General features: G+C 57.6%; 1 protein-coding gene across 1 annotated transcript in view; it reads left to right on the top strand.

Moving 5' to 3' along the window:
* ESYT3 (extended synaptotagmin 3) overlaps window positions 1–14881 on the top strand; it is a gene marked incomplete at its 5' end in the record, with an annotated part of 40650 nt that overhangs the window by 14179 nt on the left and 11590 nt on the right. Inside the window, 10 exons of the mRNA XM_080675524.1 lie at window positions 930–1064; window positions 4714–4790; window positions 6302–6368; window positions 6970–7059; window positions 7467–7522; window positions 9181–9301; window positions 11564–11734; window positions 12401–12483; window positions 13945–13993; window positions 14441–14530. Of these exons, the coding sequence (XP_080531650.1) occupies window positions 930–1064; window positions 4714–4790; window positions 6302–6368; window positions 6970–7059; window positions 7467–7522; window positions 9181–9301; window positions 11564–11734; window positions 12401–12483; window positions 13945–13993; window positions 14441–14530 (939 nt within the window). The remainder of the gene's footprint in view (window positions 1–929; window positions 1065–4713; window positions 4791–6301; window positions 6369–6969; window positions 7060–7466; window positions 7523–9180; window positions 9302–11563; window positions 11735–12400; window positions 12484–13944; window positions 13994–14440; window positions 14531–14881) is intronic.

Below are 14881 nucleotides of genomic sequence, written 5' to 3'. Positions count from 1 at the left end.
CCCTCCCTCCGCTGCTCCTCTCTGATCAGCATCTCCGGGCACCAGGCCGTCTCTGCTGCCTTCCCCTCCCCGGCCCCGCACTGGGTGCCCAGACCAGCCGTGGGTCATTCTGCATAGAAATCAGCCGGAGAAGGCAGCCTGTTCTGATTGCTAGAAAAAGCCTAAATCCACAGGAAACAATTTGTTTCTCTTCTGTGGCTTTTCCCCCCTTAAACTTCTAGCCTGCTGCTACTTACTTATCCCACAGTGAAGATGCAGATAATTTACGTCAGGGGTCCTCAGACTTTTTAAACGGGGCCAGTTCACTCTCCCTCAGACCGTTGGAGGGCCGGACTATAGTTTTTTAAAAATAACTATGAACAAATTCCTATGCGCACTGCGGGCCCAGGACGAGTCGGCTGCTAAGCAGGACAGGCAGCGGCACCCGGTGGGCCGGATAAATGTCCTCGGCGGGCCGCATGTGGCCCACGGGCCGTAGTTTGAGGACCCCTGATTACGTTTTAGCACAGGACGAAAGGGCTTCATATCATTCGGTGTACTGAATGTCTGTCTCATGGTGTTCTGCAAACAGCACCAGATCTTGGGGGCCTGCTGCCTACACAGGAGCGAGAACCACTGCTGTAGTTACCCGCTGTGCGGCGGACAGCTGGCCGGCTGGGTGGGCAGATGGGCGGGCAGGCAGGCAGGCAGGCAGATGGGCAGTACAGAGGAGCCTGTGGCCCTTATAGGCATATATTTAAAATAGAATTTTAACATACAAAATTTTGTTAAATTTTGGAAGTGAAATTTCAAGTTAGATTTTTAGTGAGGGCTGGGATTAGGCCAGAGATGGCCATGTTCCAAGGCCTACAAGCGTCAGTTCAGGCAGCCGTGGGTCTGGGGTGGGGGACACAGACCTGACCACCAAGGGCCTCTTCCCTTCCCCACAGATCATCGCCCAGATCTGGCCCTACCTGAGCTTAATTATGGAAAACAAGTTCCGGGAGAAACTCGAGCCCAAGATCCGGGAGAAGAGCGTCCACCTGAGGACCTTCACCTTCACCAAGCTCGACTTTGGACGGAAGGTCAGTGCTGTCTCGGGGAGGGCAGCCTGGGCCGTTTCTCTGTCCCCTGCCCCAGGTCATGGCTGGCTGAAGGGATCCTGCTGGGCTTTACCGGGGGCCCGGCCCCCACCTGCACTGCCCAGCCCCTCGGCCTCCGTCAAGACCCCTGGCTCCCGGGTCCCAGCACCATCTATGCAGATCTGAGGAAGCCTCGCTCAGAACAGAGTTGGGGTGGGAAACAATTCCAAGTTTCTTAAGCCAAAGTTTGAAAGGATGTCACGCAGGGTGGAAGCCAGCCAGATACAAGATGTCCAGGTCACACTTGCTACCCTCGGGCACCAGCTGGGGAGACACACCCTCTGGGAGTGAGATCGCGCCTCGGAGCAGTGCGTGATGCGGTACCAATCCATTGATTCTGGCGGTCAGTGTCCAGAGCCCAGACTCGGGGTGCAAGAAGTTTCTGTTTAACATACCTAACACCACATCCCTATTCTAGACTGGGCTTCTGATGCCACCTCCTGCCCCACCCCTCTTGCCCCAAAGGGTCCCCTGGATGTGAGTCTTACTTTGGTCATCTGATAATGCATCCCCCAGGCAGAGGACCGTGGCATGTCATCACCCAGTAAACGGAGGCCTGGACCTCTAATCTGCTCTGGAATAAGCAGGTGTCTGAGTGAGGCCAGTCTGCTGAGAGCTGTCTGCCAGCCCCAGGGCAAGGACCCAGCTCTGATGCCTCCCCCCACCCCCCCGACCCCCAATGGGGCTGGATCAGGCTTGCCTGAGCCCTGGAGATTCTGGCTCATGCCACTCGGACTCTGCCAGGCCTGGCTCATCCCAGCATCTGCTGGTTCATTTGTTCATTCCGTGTTTACTCACGTATGACATTGAGCATGGCTGTGTGCAAGGCACCCGCCGTAGATAAAGGTGGGTGTGGCTGTGTCCCTGCCTTCAGGAAGGTCCCTGTCCTGTTGTGGAGGCAGATGCATACACAGGTGGATGACAACGTGGCAGTGTACGCACAGTGGTGGAGGAATGCGTGAATTCAGGAGTGGGGGCCGTGGTAGTCAGGCAAGGCTTCCCGGAGGGGTGGTAGCTGAGTTGGCATTTGAAGAATTCAGCAGGCGGAGAGCCAGGCAGCCTGCAGACTGCTGTGTTCAGAGGACAGCCTGCTCAGCCAGGCGGATAGTCGGGTGGTGCCTGTGGGATGTGGCACTGCTGGACAGCGCCCCCTGCTGGCAGCAAGCGCAGGCCTAGAGGTGGCTGATCCTGAGGATGCTTTTTTAAAAATATATATATATTTTATTAATTTTTTACAGAGAGGAAGGGAGAGGGATAGAGAGTTAGAAACATCGATGAGAGAGAAACATCGATCAGCTGCCTCCTGCACACCCACCACTGGGGATGTGCCCGCAACCAAGGTACATGCCCTTGACTGGAATCGAACCTGGGACCCTTCAGTGGCAGGCCAAGGCTCTATCCACTGAGCCAAACCGGTTAGGGCCTGAGGCTACTTTTTATCACCTCAGAGGAACCTGGCCAGGGACCTGCAGGCTGACTAGATGCCCCAGCCCTGCAGGAGAAATACCTGACTCCCGGTATTCAAAGCCCTTCCCTTCCCGTCTCCTCCCCGACCTGGCTTCTCCCCCAACTCCTCTCCATTTGGGGGCTCACAGAGACCCTCCTGGGCTCGGCCAGGACCAGTGCACTTACCACAGCCCTTCCGTCATGCCCTTGAGTGTTTACAGCTCCTCCGATTCCTGTGTCCGTGTCCAACTCCGCTCTGTGCTGTGATGACCTGGGGTCAGTGACGTAACCTCTCTGAGCTTGTGTCCTCACCTGTAAGGAAAGGACCTGCTTCTAAGGGTGGTTGTGAGGCGTGACCGGCGGGCCTGGCCTCGGCGCACTCCGAGTGGCTGTGTGAGTGGTAGTGCTTAGACACCTGGAGAGAACGCCAGGGGACCAGCTCCAGCCTTGAGCCCTCACCTGCTGTGAGCCTGGGCTAGGACCGCCCTGCCAGCAGAGCAGGTGCTCACACGATGGCTCTCCTTCCTCTCTGTGGTGGGTCTCAGGAGGCAGCCTTCCCCGGGACTCCTCCACAGATGGGGTCCCGGGGCTGCTGAGCTTTCACAGGTGCCGGCACACTGACCCCGCTGGGAGCAGCAGGCTCCAGGCTGTGGGAAGTCAGTTAAGTCCGTCTCCGCCCCGCCGCCCCCCTGCCGCCCCAGGCTTCCACTGGCTGTCTGTTCTGGTCTTTAACCCCAAAGCCCTGGAGGCCAGGGTAGAGCCAGGGGCTGAGGGCCTGAAGCTCCTACAATTCTGGGAACTCCCTTAAAGAAAAAGAATGTAAAATGAGGACAAAATGAATATTAAATAAATATGAGAATGAGAGAATAAACCACAGCAACTTATACATTTGACATTTCACGCATATCCCAAACTGGAAAAACTACATAATCATTTTAATTAACTGCTCAACAGGCCCCTATAATACTTTTCCTCCTGCATTTTTGTCTCTGTACTCTTTGATAACCTTTTCATGGGACAATGCATATGTAAACATCACTTTCCATGAGGAGAATAGAGAGATGAAATGTTTCTTCTACTCTGATCACACTTTTCTTTAATATTTTATTATGAAACTTTTCAAAAACAAAAATTTGAGAGAACCATCTGGATTACACAGTGACCTTTTGCTGTGATGTGTTAGCACATATCCATGCCTCTGTCCCTCTTGTCATCTTTTCTAACGCGCATTTCAAACTGAATTCCAGACATTAGTGAGTCTCACCCCTGTCCACGTCAGTATGTGTGTCACTCAAATTCAAATGATAACCAGGCCTTCCTCCAGTGCCACTGACAGGAGGAGGAGAGTGGGCAGAGCGGGGAGAAAGGTGACCTAGGAGCTCAGCCCTCGGCCCAGAGCAGGGGTGGGCAAACTTTTTGACTCGAGGGCCACAATGGGTTCTTAAACTGGACCGGAGGGCCGGAACAAAAGCATGGATGGAGTGTTTGTGTGAACTAATATAAATTCAAAGTAAAGGAGCGGAGGGGAGAGCAAGAGAACCCTCCGCTCTTTCGGCTCCGCAGGCCGGATAGAACAGCCAAACAGGCCGGATCCGGCCCGCGGGCCATAGTTTGCCCACGGCTGGCCCAGAGCCTGGGGACTGCGGTCCTGGCGTTGGCTCTTATATTCCTAGGGTCGATCACTTAGCTGGGGACCCTGCAGCTTCCTTTGCCCTTAGGGGCCAAGTCCTACTCATCTGCCCGAACTGCTTAAATGCCACCTCCAGGAAGCCTTCACTAACCAGGCTGCACCTCACCTCCCTCCCCACATCCCTAACACCACCACCGCCACCACCGTCTCTGCTGGGCTGTGGGCTGTGAGGACAGGCCTGGCCACCTTGCTTTTCACCTTCTCCCAGGCCAGCGTCTGGTGCAGCGTGGGTGCTCAGTAAATATCTGTGGAGGAGAGAGAGAAACAAGGGTGCATGTTCTAGGGAGGGAAGTACCAGGGTGACCAAGGCAGATGGGACCATGGGGTGGGTTTCAGTGTTATGCCTCAGGAGTGTAGAGGTCATGTTGATTATTGTGGCCAAACCCGGTGCTGGGAGGGGCAGCAGCCATCCCTGCCGCAAGACCTCTGCTGACCTCGCCCTGGCCTCTCTTCCAGTGCCCCAGGGTCAACGGGGTCAAGGCGCACACCAGCAAGCACAACCGGAGACAGGTGGTCCTGGACCTGCAGATCTGGTGAGTGCTCTTGCCTGGGGGCAGGTGTGGGTCCAGGGGCACATTCTGTGGGAGCAGCCAGTTTGAAGGTGGGGTAGCATATAGACACTGTAATTTGCCCCTCAGAGCAGATATACCCCTCAGCTGCCCTGGGCTGGAGCTCGGGATGGGGAAGAGTTTCAGCAGAAGGGATGGTCCGGAGGAGCCACCACCATCTGACCCCTCAGCCCAGGCCTGGCTTCTCCATCAGACCAGGCACCGGGCGTGCTCTGGGTACCAAGGCCCAGGAGCTGAGCTTTCCTAGAGGCTGGGGCCAGGTCTGACCTCGAAGGTCAGAGCAGTTGCCTCAGAGAGGATGTAGCAAGAGGGAGCATGGGTGACAAGATGCTGGGACGTGGGTGAGTCCCCGGGAGCTCCCGCCCAGGCTGTGAGACGCCAGCAGGAGAATTGGGCCCTGTGGCTCCTCAGAAAATGAAAGGAGGCAAAGACACACGAGCAACTAGCTGAGTGGGTTGGGCAAGGGCACCGTTTCTGAATGAGGTTTGCAATAGGCCTTGAGTTGGTGAGAAGGGAGACTGAACCCAGGAAGTCTTCCTGGAGGTGGTCAGACTTGAAGTGTGTTTAAAGGAACCAGGATCAACTCCTGAGGTTCCAGAATGTTGCCCTTCCTTTTCAGTGCCTCATATTTCCTGTCCTTATCCCAGAGGCTGGCACCAAGGGCACATTGGGAAGACAGGAGTCCGCTCTGGAAATGCCCATCCCCAGTTGGGGGCTGTTCTCAAGTGTGTTGGGATGGTGACAGCTTTGGGATCTGGCCCCAGGGCACTGCTACAGAGCCTTGTATGAACAGTTAGGGCCTGTCAGGGTCAGCTGGCTTCTCCACCCCGCTTCCTGGTCAGCTCCCACAGCTCCCAGAGTCCCGAGGCTTCACCCTGACCCTTTCAGGGGGTATTAACTCCCCTGCCTGTGCCCTGCAGATATTTGATGGCCACCACCTCGCTCCCCTTAGTCTCCAGGCCTTTCACAGGGTCTCCGGACCTTTAGCCTCAGAGGCACTCCACTCATTGTGAGCTCCCTGTGCCCATCACTTGGCAGGAGCCACCAGCAGGACTCGGCTCCTGAGAACATTGCCTTTTCCCTCCACCACCCCCAGCAGCCGCCTGGGTGGGGGCTGGATGCAGGCAGTGTGGCTGCAGGCAGTGCGGCTGCTCTGTCCGTGGGGAAGAGACCTGGGCAGAGGGCGGGCAGGAGCATAGCCGTGGCAGAGGGGTGGGCCCTGTGTTCCCCAAGGGCCCCTCCTTCACATCCGTGGGTGTCGTGGGACAAGGTGATACTCAGAGTCATGGTCATCACGGGCAGAGGTGGGGATGTGCATGGGACGCCTGGGTGCAGGGGCCTGGGTCAGTGTCTGTGCAGAGCCGAGAAAAGCCGAGGCTGTGAGGGAGACCCTATCTGGGTGAGGCGGGGCTCGGGCTGGGTGGCTCTGAGAGGTGGACCTGCCCCTCTTCCCGACCTTCTCCCGCCCCTTTCAGCTACATCGGGGACTGCGAGATCAGCGTGGAGCTGCAGAAGATACAGGCTGGTGTGAACGGGATCCAGGTGAGTGGGGCCCGATGGTACTGCCCCACTCCTGTCCTGGGGGTGGGGGTCAGGGCAGGGAAAAACAGGCTCATCCTGGAGCAGGCTGCAAAAGGGGGTGGTGACACCAAACAGGCTGGTAATGATGGAAGGATTCCAGGCCCAAGGTCACACGGCCAGGAAGTGACTGCTGGGCCCCCAACCTGCGGCTCAGCCCCAGAGCCCTCAGCCCCGTGCCTGTCTCTGTCTGTAAAGTCCCCGCAGAGAGACTTCCGTGGCTCAGGGAAGGCAGGGGTTCTGTGGATGGGGCGATGCAGACCCCGAGATCGAGGTGGAGGAGGAGAGGAGCTGAGTGGGAGCCACGCCTGGGCCCCACTGGCTGGGCCGGCCTGGACTGTGGGCAAGGCTGCAGGCCCTCAGCCCAGTGCCCCCCGGGGAGGCAGTGGGGGCCAGCTCATGGCCCCTGGGGAGCTGGCCAAAGGTGGCAGGTTTCTGTTTCTGAGTGTGGTCCCTGCGGTGACAGCAGACGGTCCTGACATTTGTGTGTGGCATGGGCATCAGTGAGACAGCAGGTGTGGGAAGAAGGGAGGCAGCCCCTCACAAAGCCCTCGGTGCCATCCAGTTGCAGGGCACGCTGCGTATCATCCTGGATCCCCTCCTGGTGGACAAGCCCTTCGTGGGAGCCGTGACTGTGTTCTTCCTTCAGAAGCCGGTGAGCCCCCGGGATGCGAGGCAGGCCTGCCACTCCCCGGGCGTGAGCTTGTGCCTGCCGGGCCCCAGGCGCTGGGCTTGAACCACAAACGGAGATGCCTAAGCCCACCGAAACCCGGCACTCCACATGCCCGCCTCGTGAAATCTACAGCAGCCTGAGGTACCCAACTCCGCTCTCCCCGAGACCAGAAGCAGCTCAGGGACGCTGCGGGCCACTCAGGGCCCACGTGCACCGGCCACGCTGCGTAATCCTGGCAGGAAAGCAGCAGGCCTGGCAGCCTGGCCCAGCCCAAGTGGGCGCCCCTCGGCAGGCTGGGTTCTCCATGTGGTGGGTGTGGGGCGCTTGGCAGAGGGCTCTCAGTCCTGGGCTTCTGGCTCCTTCCAGACTAACAGCCCCTCTGCCTGCAGCACCTTCAGATCAACTGGACAGGCCTGACCAACCTGCTGGATGCGCCAGGAATCAAGTAAGTGCCTGCGAGAGCCGCCAGCAGAGCCAGGCGGGGGTCCTGGGGCTGTGGTCAGTGCCGGGTGCACAGCGGTTGCCCTCCCTCCCGGCTCCCTGTGTGAGGAGTGGGGCAGGCACCGAGCTCCCCTCCCTCTGGGGGAAACGTTGGGGTGTGGGAGTGGGAGGCTGACAGCATTGTTTGGCCTCTGCGGGCAGGCACTGTGCTCAGAACACACACACACATCACGTATGTGCGCACACACACATGTGGGAGAGCAGGGGACAGTGGCTCTGATCAGATGGGATGTCCTAGAGGAGATGTGTGGGCTAATGAGGCTCCTGGCGCTGTTGGTTAGCAGCTGTGACTTTAGGCAAATTACTCCACCTCTCTGGGCTCTTCCTCAGTAAAAGTGGAGCACATGTTAGAAATAAGGCGAGCCCCTACATTCAGGGGTCCTGGTAGAACACAAAACACACTCGGGAGCCAGGCAGCAAGGCAAACATCTTTACTTCTACGTAGAAGGGTGCGCACACATGGTCTGGAAGCACGCACACACTGAGCAGGTGGGCTGCTCGGCGTTATAATCCCTGATGCAAGTGACCTGTCCCTTGCTCTTGATTGGAGCTCAGGCGCACAGTCTTTCGCGATTGGCTAATTCAAAGGGAAGGATTGGCCTTTGCTGTTTCAAGATGGCGGCCCCCAGGGGAGCTGCAAGCCATGCAGCCAACATGGCGGCTGCCAATTCACGCAGTTCAAAATGGCGGCTGTCTAAACTGTTCTTTGACAGAAAAGATGACTTGTTTATTCTCACACAGAGAATGTGGATGTGATGTGAGGGACCAGAGGGCTAAGGTAGCGACCTCTCACCCATTGTGGTGGCAAGGTGGGTGTGGACACACGAGTGTCCTGCTTTCATCCTTCTCACCAAGTGTGTGGTGAAAAGCCCGTGGGGCCGCCGCCCCACCATGGCCACAGGCACAGGCTGGGAGCGGGAGGTGCTCAACGGGGCACCAGTGAGGAGGAGCTGGTCTAGGAAATCCCTCCTTCCTGGGCTGGCAGGGAGGGTGCTGCACCCAGAGGCGCAGGCCCCCAGCAGAGAAGCTCCAGCCCTGTGTGGACACAGCCCCAGCAGGGAGGGCCAGCTGGGCCAGCCGGGCATGCACCGCTGGCTCACCAGGCTTGGGCAGCTGCCCCCCACCTGCGGGGAGGAATCCTCTTCTAGGGACTGCCCCTGCTCCCTCTCTGGGTGATGTAGTCAGCCAGCAGATGAAGGGAATGTGGATGTGATGTGAGGGACCAGCAGGCTAAAGTAGCGACCACTCACCCAGCATTTACTGTGCACCAGGCACTGTTCTCAGCCCTTTACACATGTAAGTCATCTTCGTCAAACGCTAGGGGGCAGGTGTAGTTATCCTCGGTTTAGGGATGAGGAAACTGAGGTCCAGAGAGGTTAGCAGGTTCCCCAAGGTCACACAGCTCCTGCGATTCTAACATGGCTTCAGGCCGGCACTCTTAGCTACCATGCTGAGGCTGCAGGCCGGGCTCAGGCTGCACTCTCCCAGGCAGGGCCCACCCTGGCACTCTGCTCCTGTGCCAGCTCCGGGGATGGGTGGAGGGATGGGCAGCCGGGGGGAGGCAGTGCCACCTCTCACAGCTGGTTGTGCCCACTGTTCCAGTGAGATGTCAGACAGCCTGCTGGAGGACCTCATCGCCGCCCACCTGGTGCTGCCCAACCGCGTGACTGTGCCCGTGAAGAAGGGCTTGGATGTGACCAACCTGCGCTTCCCTCTGCCCTGCGTGAGTACCCGCACCAGCCAGGGCCGAGGGCCCAGGGCCCAGAGCTGGGGATAGATGGCCGGAGGGAAATGCATTCTCACAGCGGGGGGACATGGCACCTCCAGTTTATAGGGCGAAGACTGAGTCTCGGGATTGACTTGTCCAAAGTCACCCATCCAGGGATGGGCAAAGCCCAGGTGGCATTCCTTCCCAGATCCGGGTACCCTGTGCGGCCTGGACTGGGGACTCTGGGCAGTCAGCCCCCGCCCTAGGAGACTCTAGGAGCTCCCATGCTCCTTCAGGGACATGAGGCTCCTGACTCCATCCTTGGGGTCTACTGGGAAGGAGAATGTTTGGTAGAGCCAGGCAGGGGGCTCAGCCCCACTGTTCTTCCCCCCTCCCCCCCCCCGATCCTGGGCCCAGCTAGGGAGGCCCCTAAGACAGCCATGTGGCTCCCTACAGAAGGGGCCCTGGCTGCGGCCCTGAGCCCTCAGGGCTGGGAGTCGGGGCCTCAGGAAAGGGGAAAGTGCCCACTTCACCATCAGCACGAGGCATGGGCATCAGCCTACTCAGGCCATGCAGGGTTGAGGGACCGGCTCGCAAGGGACACTCAGTCCATCCTGTCGGCCTTCCCATATGGAGTGTGGGCTCCATCCCTCTACGGTGAGGCAGTCTCAGACTAACAATGCAATGCCATCACCTGTGTCACAACCACTAAAACACTCCTCGGGTGTCCCACGCCAGGTGTGCTGTCAAGCAGCCGCGACTTAGACTCACCTGGAACAGTTCCTCTGTGCATTTGGGACACCAGCTGCCTGCGAATGTTTATATTGATTTGTTTCATTCCATTTCCTATTTTTAGGGTTTAATTTTTACCTTAACTTTACAATCATATAAAAACACTAGAGGCCCGGTGCATGAATTTATGCATGGGTGGGGTCCAGTTGGCCTGCACTGATGGGAGTGTGGGGGGCCAATTGGGGGCCGGACCAGGTGGGGTGGGGGCCGATCAGGACCTGGATCATGCTGGTTGGCTGCCGCAGTGTGCATCATAGCCACTGGTCATTCTGGTTGTTCTGCCGTTCTGGTCGCTGGGCTTTTATATATATAGACTAGGGACCCAGTGCCCGCCATATTCCACGCACGACCCCTGGTGGTCAGTGCGCGTCATAGTGACCAATTGTTCGGTTGTTCTGCCATTCGGCCTATTTGCATATTAACCTTTTATTATATAGGATGTGCATGCTTCCAAAGTGCAATATAAAGAACAAGTTATATTTTAAGGAGTCTGGCTTCTAGCCCTTGTCCCTCCACCTACTCTGCACCTTCTCCCTGGAAGTTTCTCCCCTCTCTCCCCCTCCCCCCCCAACACACACACACTATTTTTCACTGTTTTCTAAGATGGCAGATACGCCCGTGTTGATGCATGCATATCTGTCCTCAGAACCCCCCTTTCCTTGGTGGACGGCCGCATAGCACTTCCCCCGCTTTGCTGTGTCAGGCCGTGTCCTGGGATCACTCCCTCACTGTGTGGATGGAGCCCTCATTCTGAGGGCCACCTGGTTGCTCCACGTGCAGGCGTGCTGCACGTATTTTATCGGTTCCCCACTGACACACAGTTGTGTCTTGTGTTTTGCTGGGACAAACAGGCTGTCAGGACGTTTTTTACAGTACGGCTCTGGGGCTACAAAACGGGATGGCTGGGTCCAAGGGAAAATACATACGTACTTACTAATATTTAAAAAGAAATCGTTCCAGGCAGGAAGGCTACTCTTCCCAGTCCTTGGCTCTGTTCTGCCTTAGGACATAGCTAGGGACGGGGTTCGGGTGAGACAGTGCTGGGGCTTTTAGGAGGGCAGGGACCCACTGCCAGCAGCAAGCAATGCCCACGGGCTGTATACACCTGGGCACTGGGAAGAAATGACGCTGGAGGTCAGTCTGCATGCCGGTTACAGACAGGAAACCTCGGAGGCTTGGTTTGCCGTGGTTGTTGGCATCGGTGGAAATGGCTGCCGTGGAATAAGCCATTCCCAGGGCAGGTTGGGAAGGCCAGGAGTGTGGGCAGGGCACTGAGATATAGTGGACAGAGCTCTGGGCCCTGCCCTCACGTGCTGCGTGGCCTTGGTCAGGAGGCTGCCGCCTCTGGCTGCCGTCTCCCCATCCAGACCGAGGGGCGAGTGAGGTGGGTGGGTGGTGTCTGATGGCTTTGGCCTGGTATTGCGGGCCTTGAGGGCTGGCGCAGCCCAGGAAGCAGCGGTGAGCCCTGCGCTGGGTGTTTTCCAGGGGGTGATCCGAGTCCACTTGCTGGAGGCGGAGAAGCTGGCCAAGATGGACCACTTCCTGGGGATCCGAGGCAAGTCAGACCCCTACGCCAAGGTGAGCATTGGCCTGCAGCACTTCCGCAGCAAGACCATCTACAAGAACCTGAGCCCCACCTGGAACGAGGTGTTTGAGGTGAGGGTCTCCTCCGCCACAACTGGCCACTTTGATGTCCTCCGGGCTCCACTCTGGGTTGTGCTGGGGACAGGCGGGAGGCCTTGCCCTCATGGGCCTCATGCCTGTGGGGCAACACTGGCCAAAGGAGTGGGCCTTGGGGACTGGCAGGATGGTCTGCATTATTCCCTCTTCCCAAACCCACTGCGCTTCCAGAGGTGGGCTGCTGTGGCCCCGGAGGGACAGCTTATAGATGAGCTTCCATGTCCTTTCCCCCAAGTCAGCTTCGTTGGAGGCTTTCAAATCAAAGTAAGAGAGAAAACCTCGAGGCCGTTCTGCCCAATCCTCTCAGCCAGAGCCAGACCCCAGGGGCTGAAGTTCTCCCTTAAGCTTAACCACAACCCCTGCTCCGTGAAGGAGAGGCCCCGCCGCCTGTGAAGTGCCCTGGAAGCTGCAAAGCCTGCCAAGCACACGCTGCAGCTGCTGTGCCCTGGACACCTCCCCGCATGGGCTTGCACTCACCTCTCATCTCCCCACCTGCATGGGGGCCTCTCACAGGAGGGTTTCCCGGGCACTGCCCGGGCTCCAGCTGGCAGCTTGGCGCTGGAACCTGGCTCCCCAGGGGTCATGGGTGAGTCTGCTTCACCCGCTGCCGTGGCCTGAGGGTCACGTCACCTTTCCTTCCAGTTCTTAGTGTACGAAGTCCCTGGGCAGGACCTGGAGGTGGACCTGTATGACGAGGATCCTGACAGGGACGACTTCCTGGGCAGGTGAGGAGGGCTGCGCTGGGCCTGGGGCGCTGGGCCTTCTATCTCGGGGCCTTCCACACCTCCCTCCTCCGTGTCTCCTGAGTGTTCCATCCTGGACTCTGGGCCCAAGGGATACAGAGAGGACCCAAGGTTTATGTACCATAGGCCCCGTTTTCTGATCTCTTATAATGTACCCAGAGCCCCCATTGGGGGTAGGGGGCAGGGGCAAAGCTGACACGGATGGCAGGTCCCCAGTGTCAGGGAAACCTGGCCACTCACTCGGGGACAGAACACAGAAACCCAGGGTGTATGAAGACTGACACGGCCAGGCTGGGGCTGCCTATCACAACTGCCCACTTCCAGGTCCTATAAACGCATTAACCGGAAGTGTTTATTGGAGAACTGAGGTGGCAAAGCAAGAGCCTGACACCAGAGTGTCCAGCCTCAGGGGACCCTGGCTGAGTATTTGAGTAAACTTGCCGTCGCCAAACGAGAGGATATTCTGCAGCTTTAAACACTGATCAGGATCTATGTGTTGACCTGGAGGACGTCCGTTATGTAGTAGGCAGAGGGGCAGGTGGGAGTGACCATGCAGTTTGAGTCACCTTCCCAGGGGGACCCGTGTGTGTGTGTGTGTGTGTGTGTGTGTGTGCGCGTGCGCGTGCGTGTTCATGTACACAGCAGTCTGCTCACACTGCTCGTCTCAGAGGGCTGGGATTGGGAGGCGGAAACGAATTTTACAGGAAGCTTCATACACCTGTGTTGTGTAGCCTGTTTCCATGAACAGAATTTTAGAAAGTGAACAAAACACAGTGGGAGGGGCACAACCTGACAGCCTAAGAAACAGCTCACAAGCAAATGTTGCTTATCCTTTTTTCTCATCTTAGTAACTTCTATAATATTGCAAGTTTGAAGTGTGGCTTGTGGTTCATATTTTGTATAATTGATTTCAAATGTGTTTGGAGCTCAAACACACTTCTAACAGTTACATGCAATTAATTTCCCCTCTGGCTTGAGTCAGGGTAGGTGGGAGGCACGCTGAGAATGTGGGTGTTACCTCTTTTCACACACATGCCAACATGATCCTGTGGAAGGCACTGGGTCAGTTCTGGAAATGGAGAGGCATTTGGGGATGTTACAATGACTGCGGGAAGTGGAGCCATGGTATTTAGAGGGCACCTGACAGTTCCACTCAAATGCCAGTAGCACCGTCACTGAGAATTCAGAGCCGATGTGTCCAGCATTATCTGCTTATTCCCTTCTGAGGGTGGAAGCCACCTGCCTCTGGGGCAGTATGCCCAGATGGCTAAGACAGTCCTTCCTCCTTGAGCTGCGAGTGGCTTCCCATTGGTTCCCTGGCATGAATAAGATCCTGGGTCTTGAGGGCCCACTCAGATATTTGAACCCAGATTCCAGGGTGGGCCGCCACACCGTCTGCTGCCTGCCTCCTCGGAGCTGAGCTGACCCCTCCCTGTATTCCAGCCTGCAGATCTCCCTCGGGGATGTCATGACCAACAGAGTGGTGGATGAGGTAGGGTTGTGCGTGCCACCCCTCCCCGTGGACAACTCTGGCAGGTTGCTTCAGCCCAGCTGGTCTATGAAATTGCCCCTCACATGCTGAGCCACACATACTGGTCTTCAGGGGCAAGAGCTGGGCGAGACACAGATGGGTCCAGGGAACCCTCCAATGCCAGGGTTGGAAGAAGCTTCCCTGGAATGCCCAGACTGAGGACCTCTAGCAGGGAACGGTCACACTGCAGGGCTGGGCCTGGGTAGGAGGGTTTTTCCATCCCAAAGTGTAGCACTTCCTCCTAAACCACATGTCCCAGTCCCTCAGCCAGAGTCTGAGCTGCTTCCCCTTTTCCCCGAGCCTTATTGGGGCCCCACAGGGTCCCAGAACTGAGCTGCCTGCAGAGGGTCAGTAGCACCTCCCTGGCCCTGTCCCCAAGCTTTCCTTTCCCTCCTCATCTCTCCGCAGTGGTTTGTCCTGAATGACACAACCACTGGGCGGCTGCACCTGCGGCTGGAGTGGCTTTCGCTGATCGCTGACCCTGAGGCTCTGACTGAGGTGAGTGCAAGGTGTTGGGGCTCCCTAGCAGAAAGCGGGGCTGGTCACATGTGGGCTGAGCCCCCAGATCTTGTTTAGTCTCCAGGCCAGCCCCGCCTTTTAGAGAACCTGTCCCTCAGCCCTGTCTCCACACAGGGCAGCTCCCGGTCTCTCTCCTTCTCCCTCCCCTCTCTCCTCTGAGCATCTCAGCCTCCTTCAGGGAAGCTGGGATCCTTAAATGCTGCTGGTGCCTGTCAGCCCAGACGGCAGAGAGACCACAGCCTAGTTCTGTGTCTGACGTGCAGCTGTCGTGCTGCAGTTGGAGTCTCAGCGCTAACAGAAAAGCTAGGTTGGGAGGGATCTTCTGGCCAG

This window comes from Plecotus auritus, assembly GCF_963455305.1.
Source record: "Plecotus auritus genome assembly, chromosome: 6".
Lineage (NCBI taxonomy): Eukaryota > Metazoa > Chordata > Mammalia > Chiroptera > Vespertilionidae > Plecotus > Plecotus auritus.
This window is presented reverse-complemented; position numbering and strand designations above follow the sequence as displayed.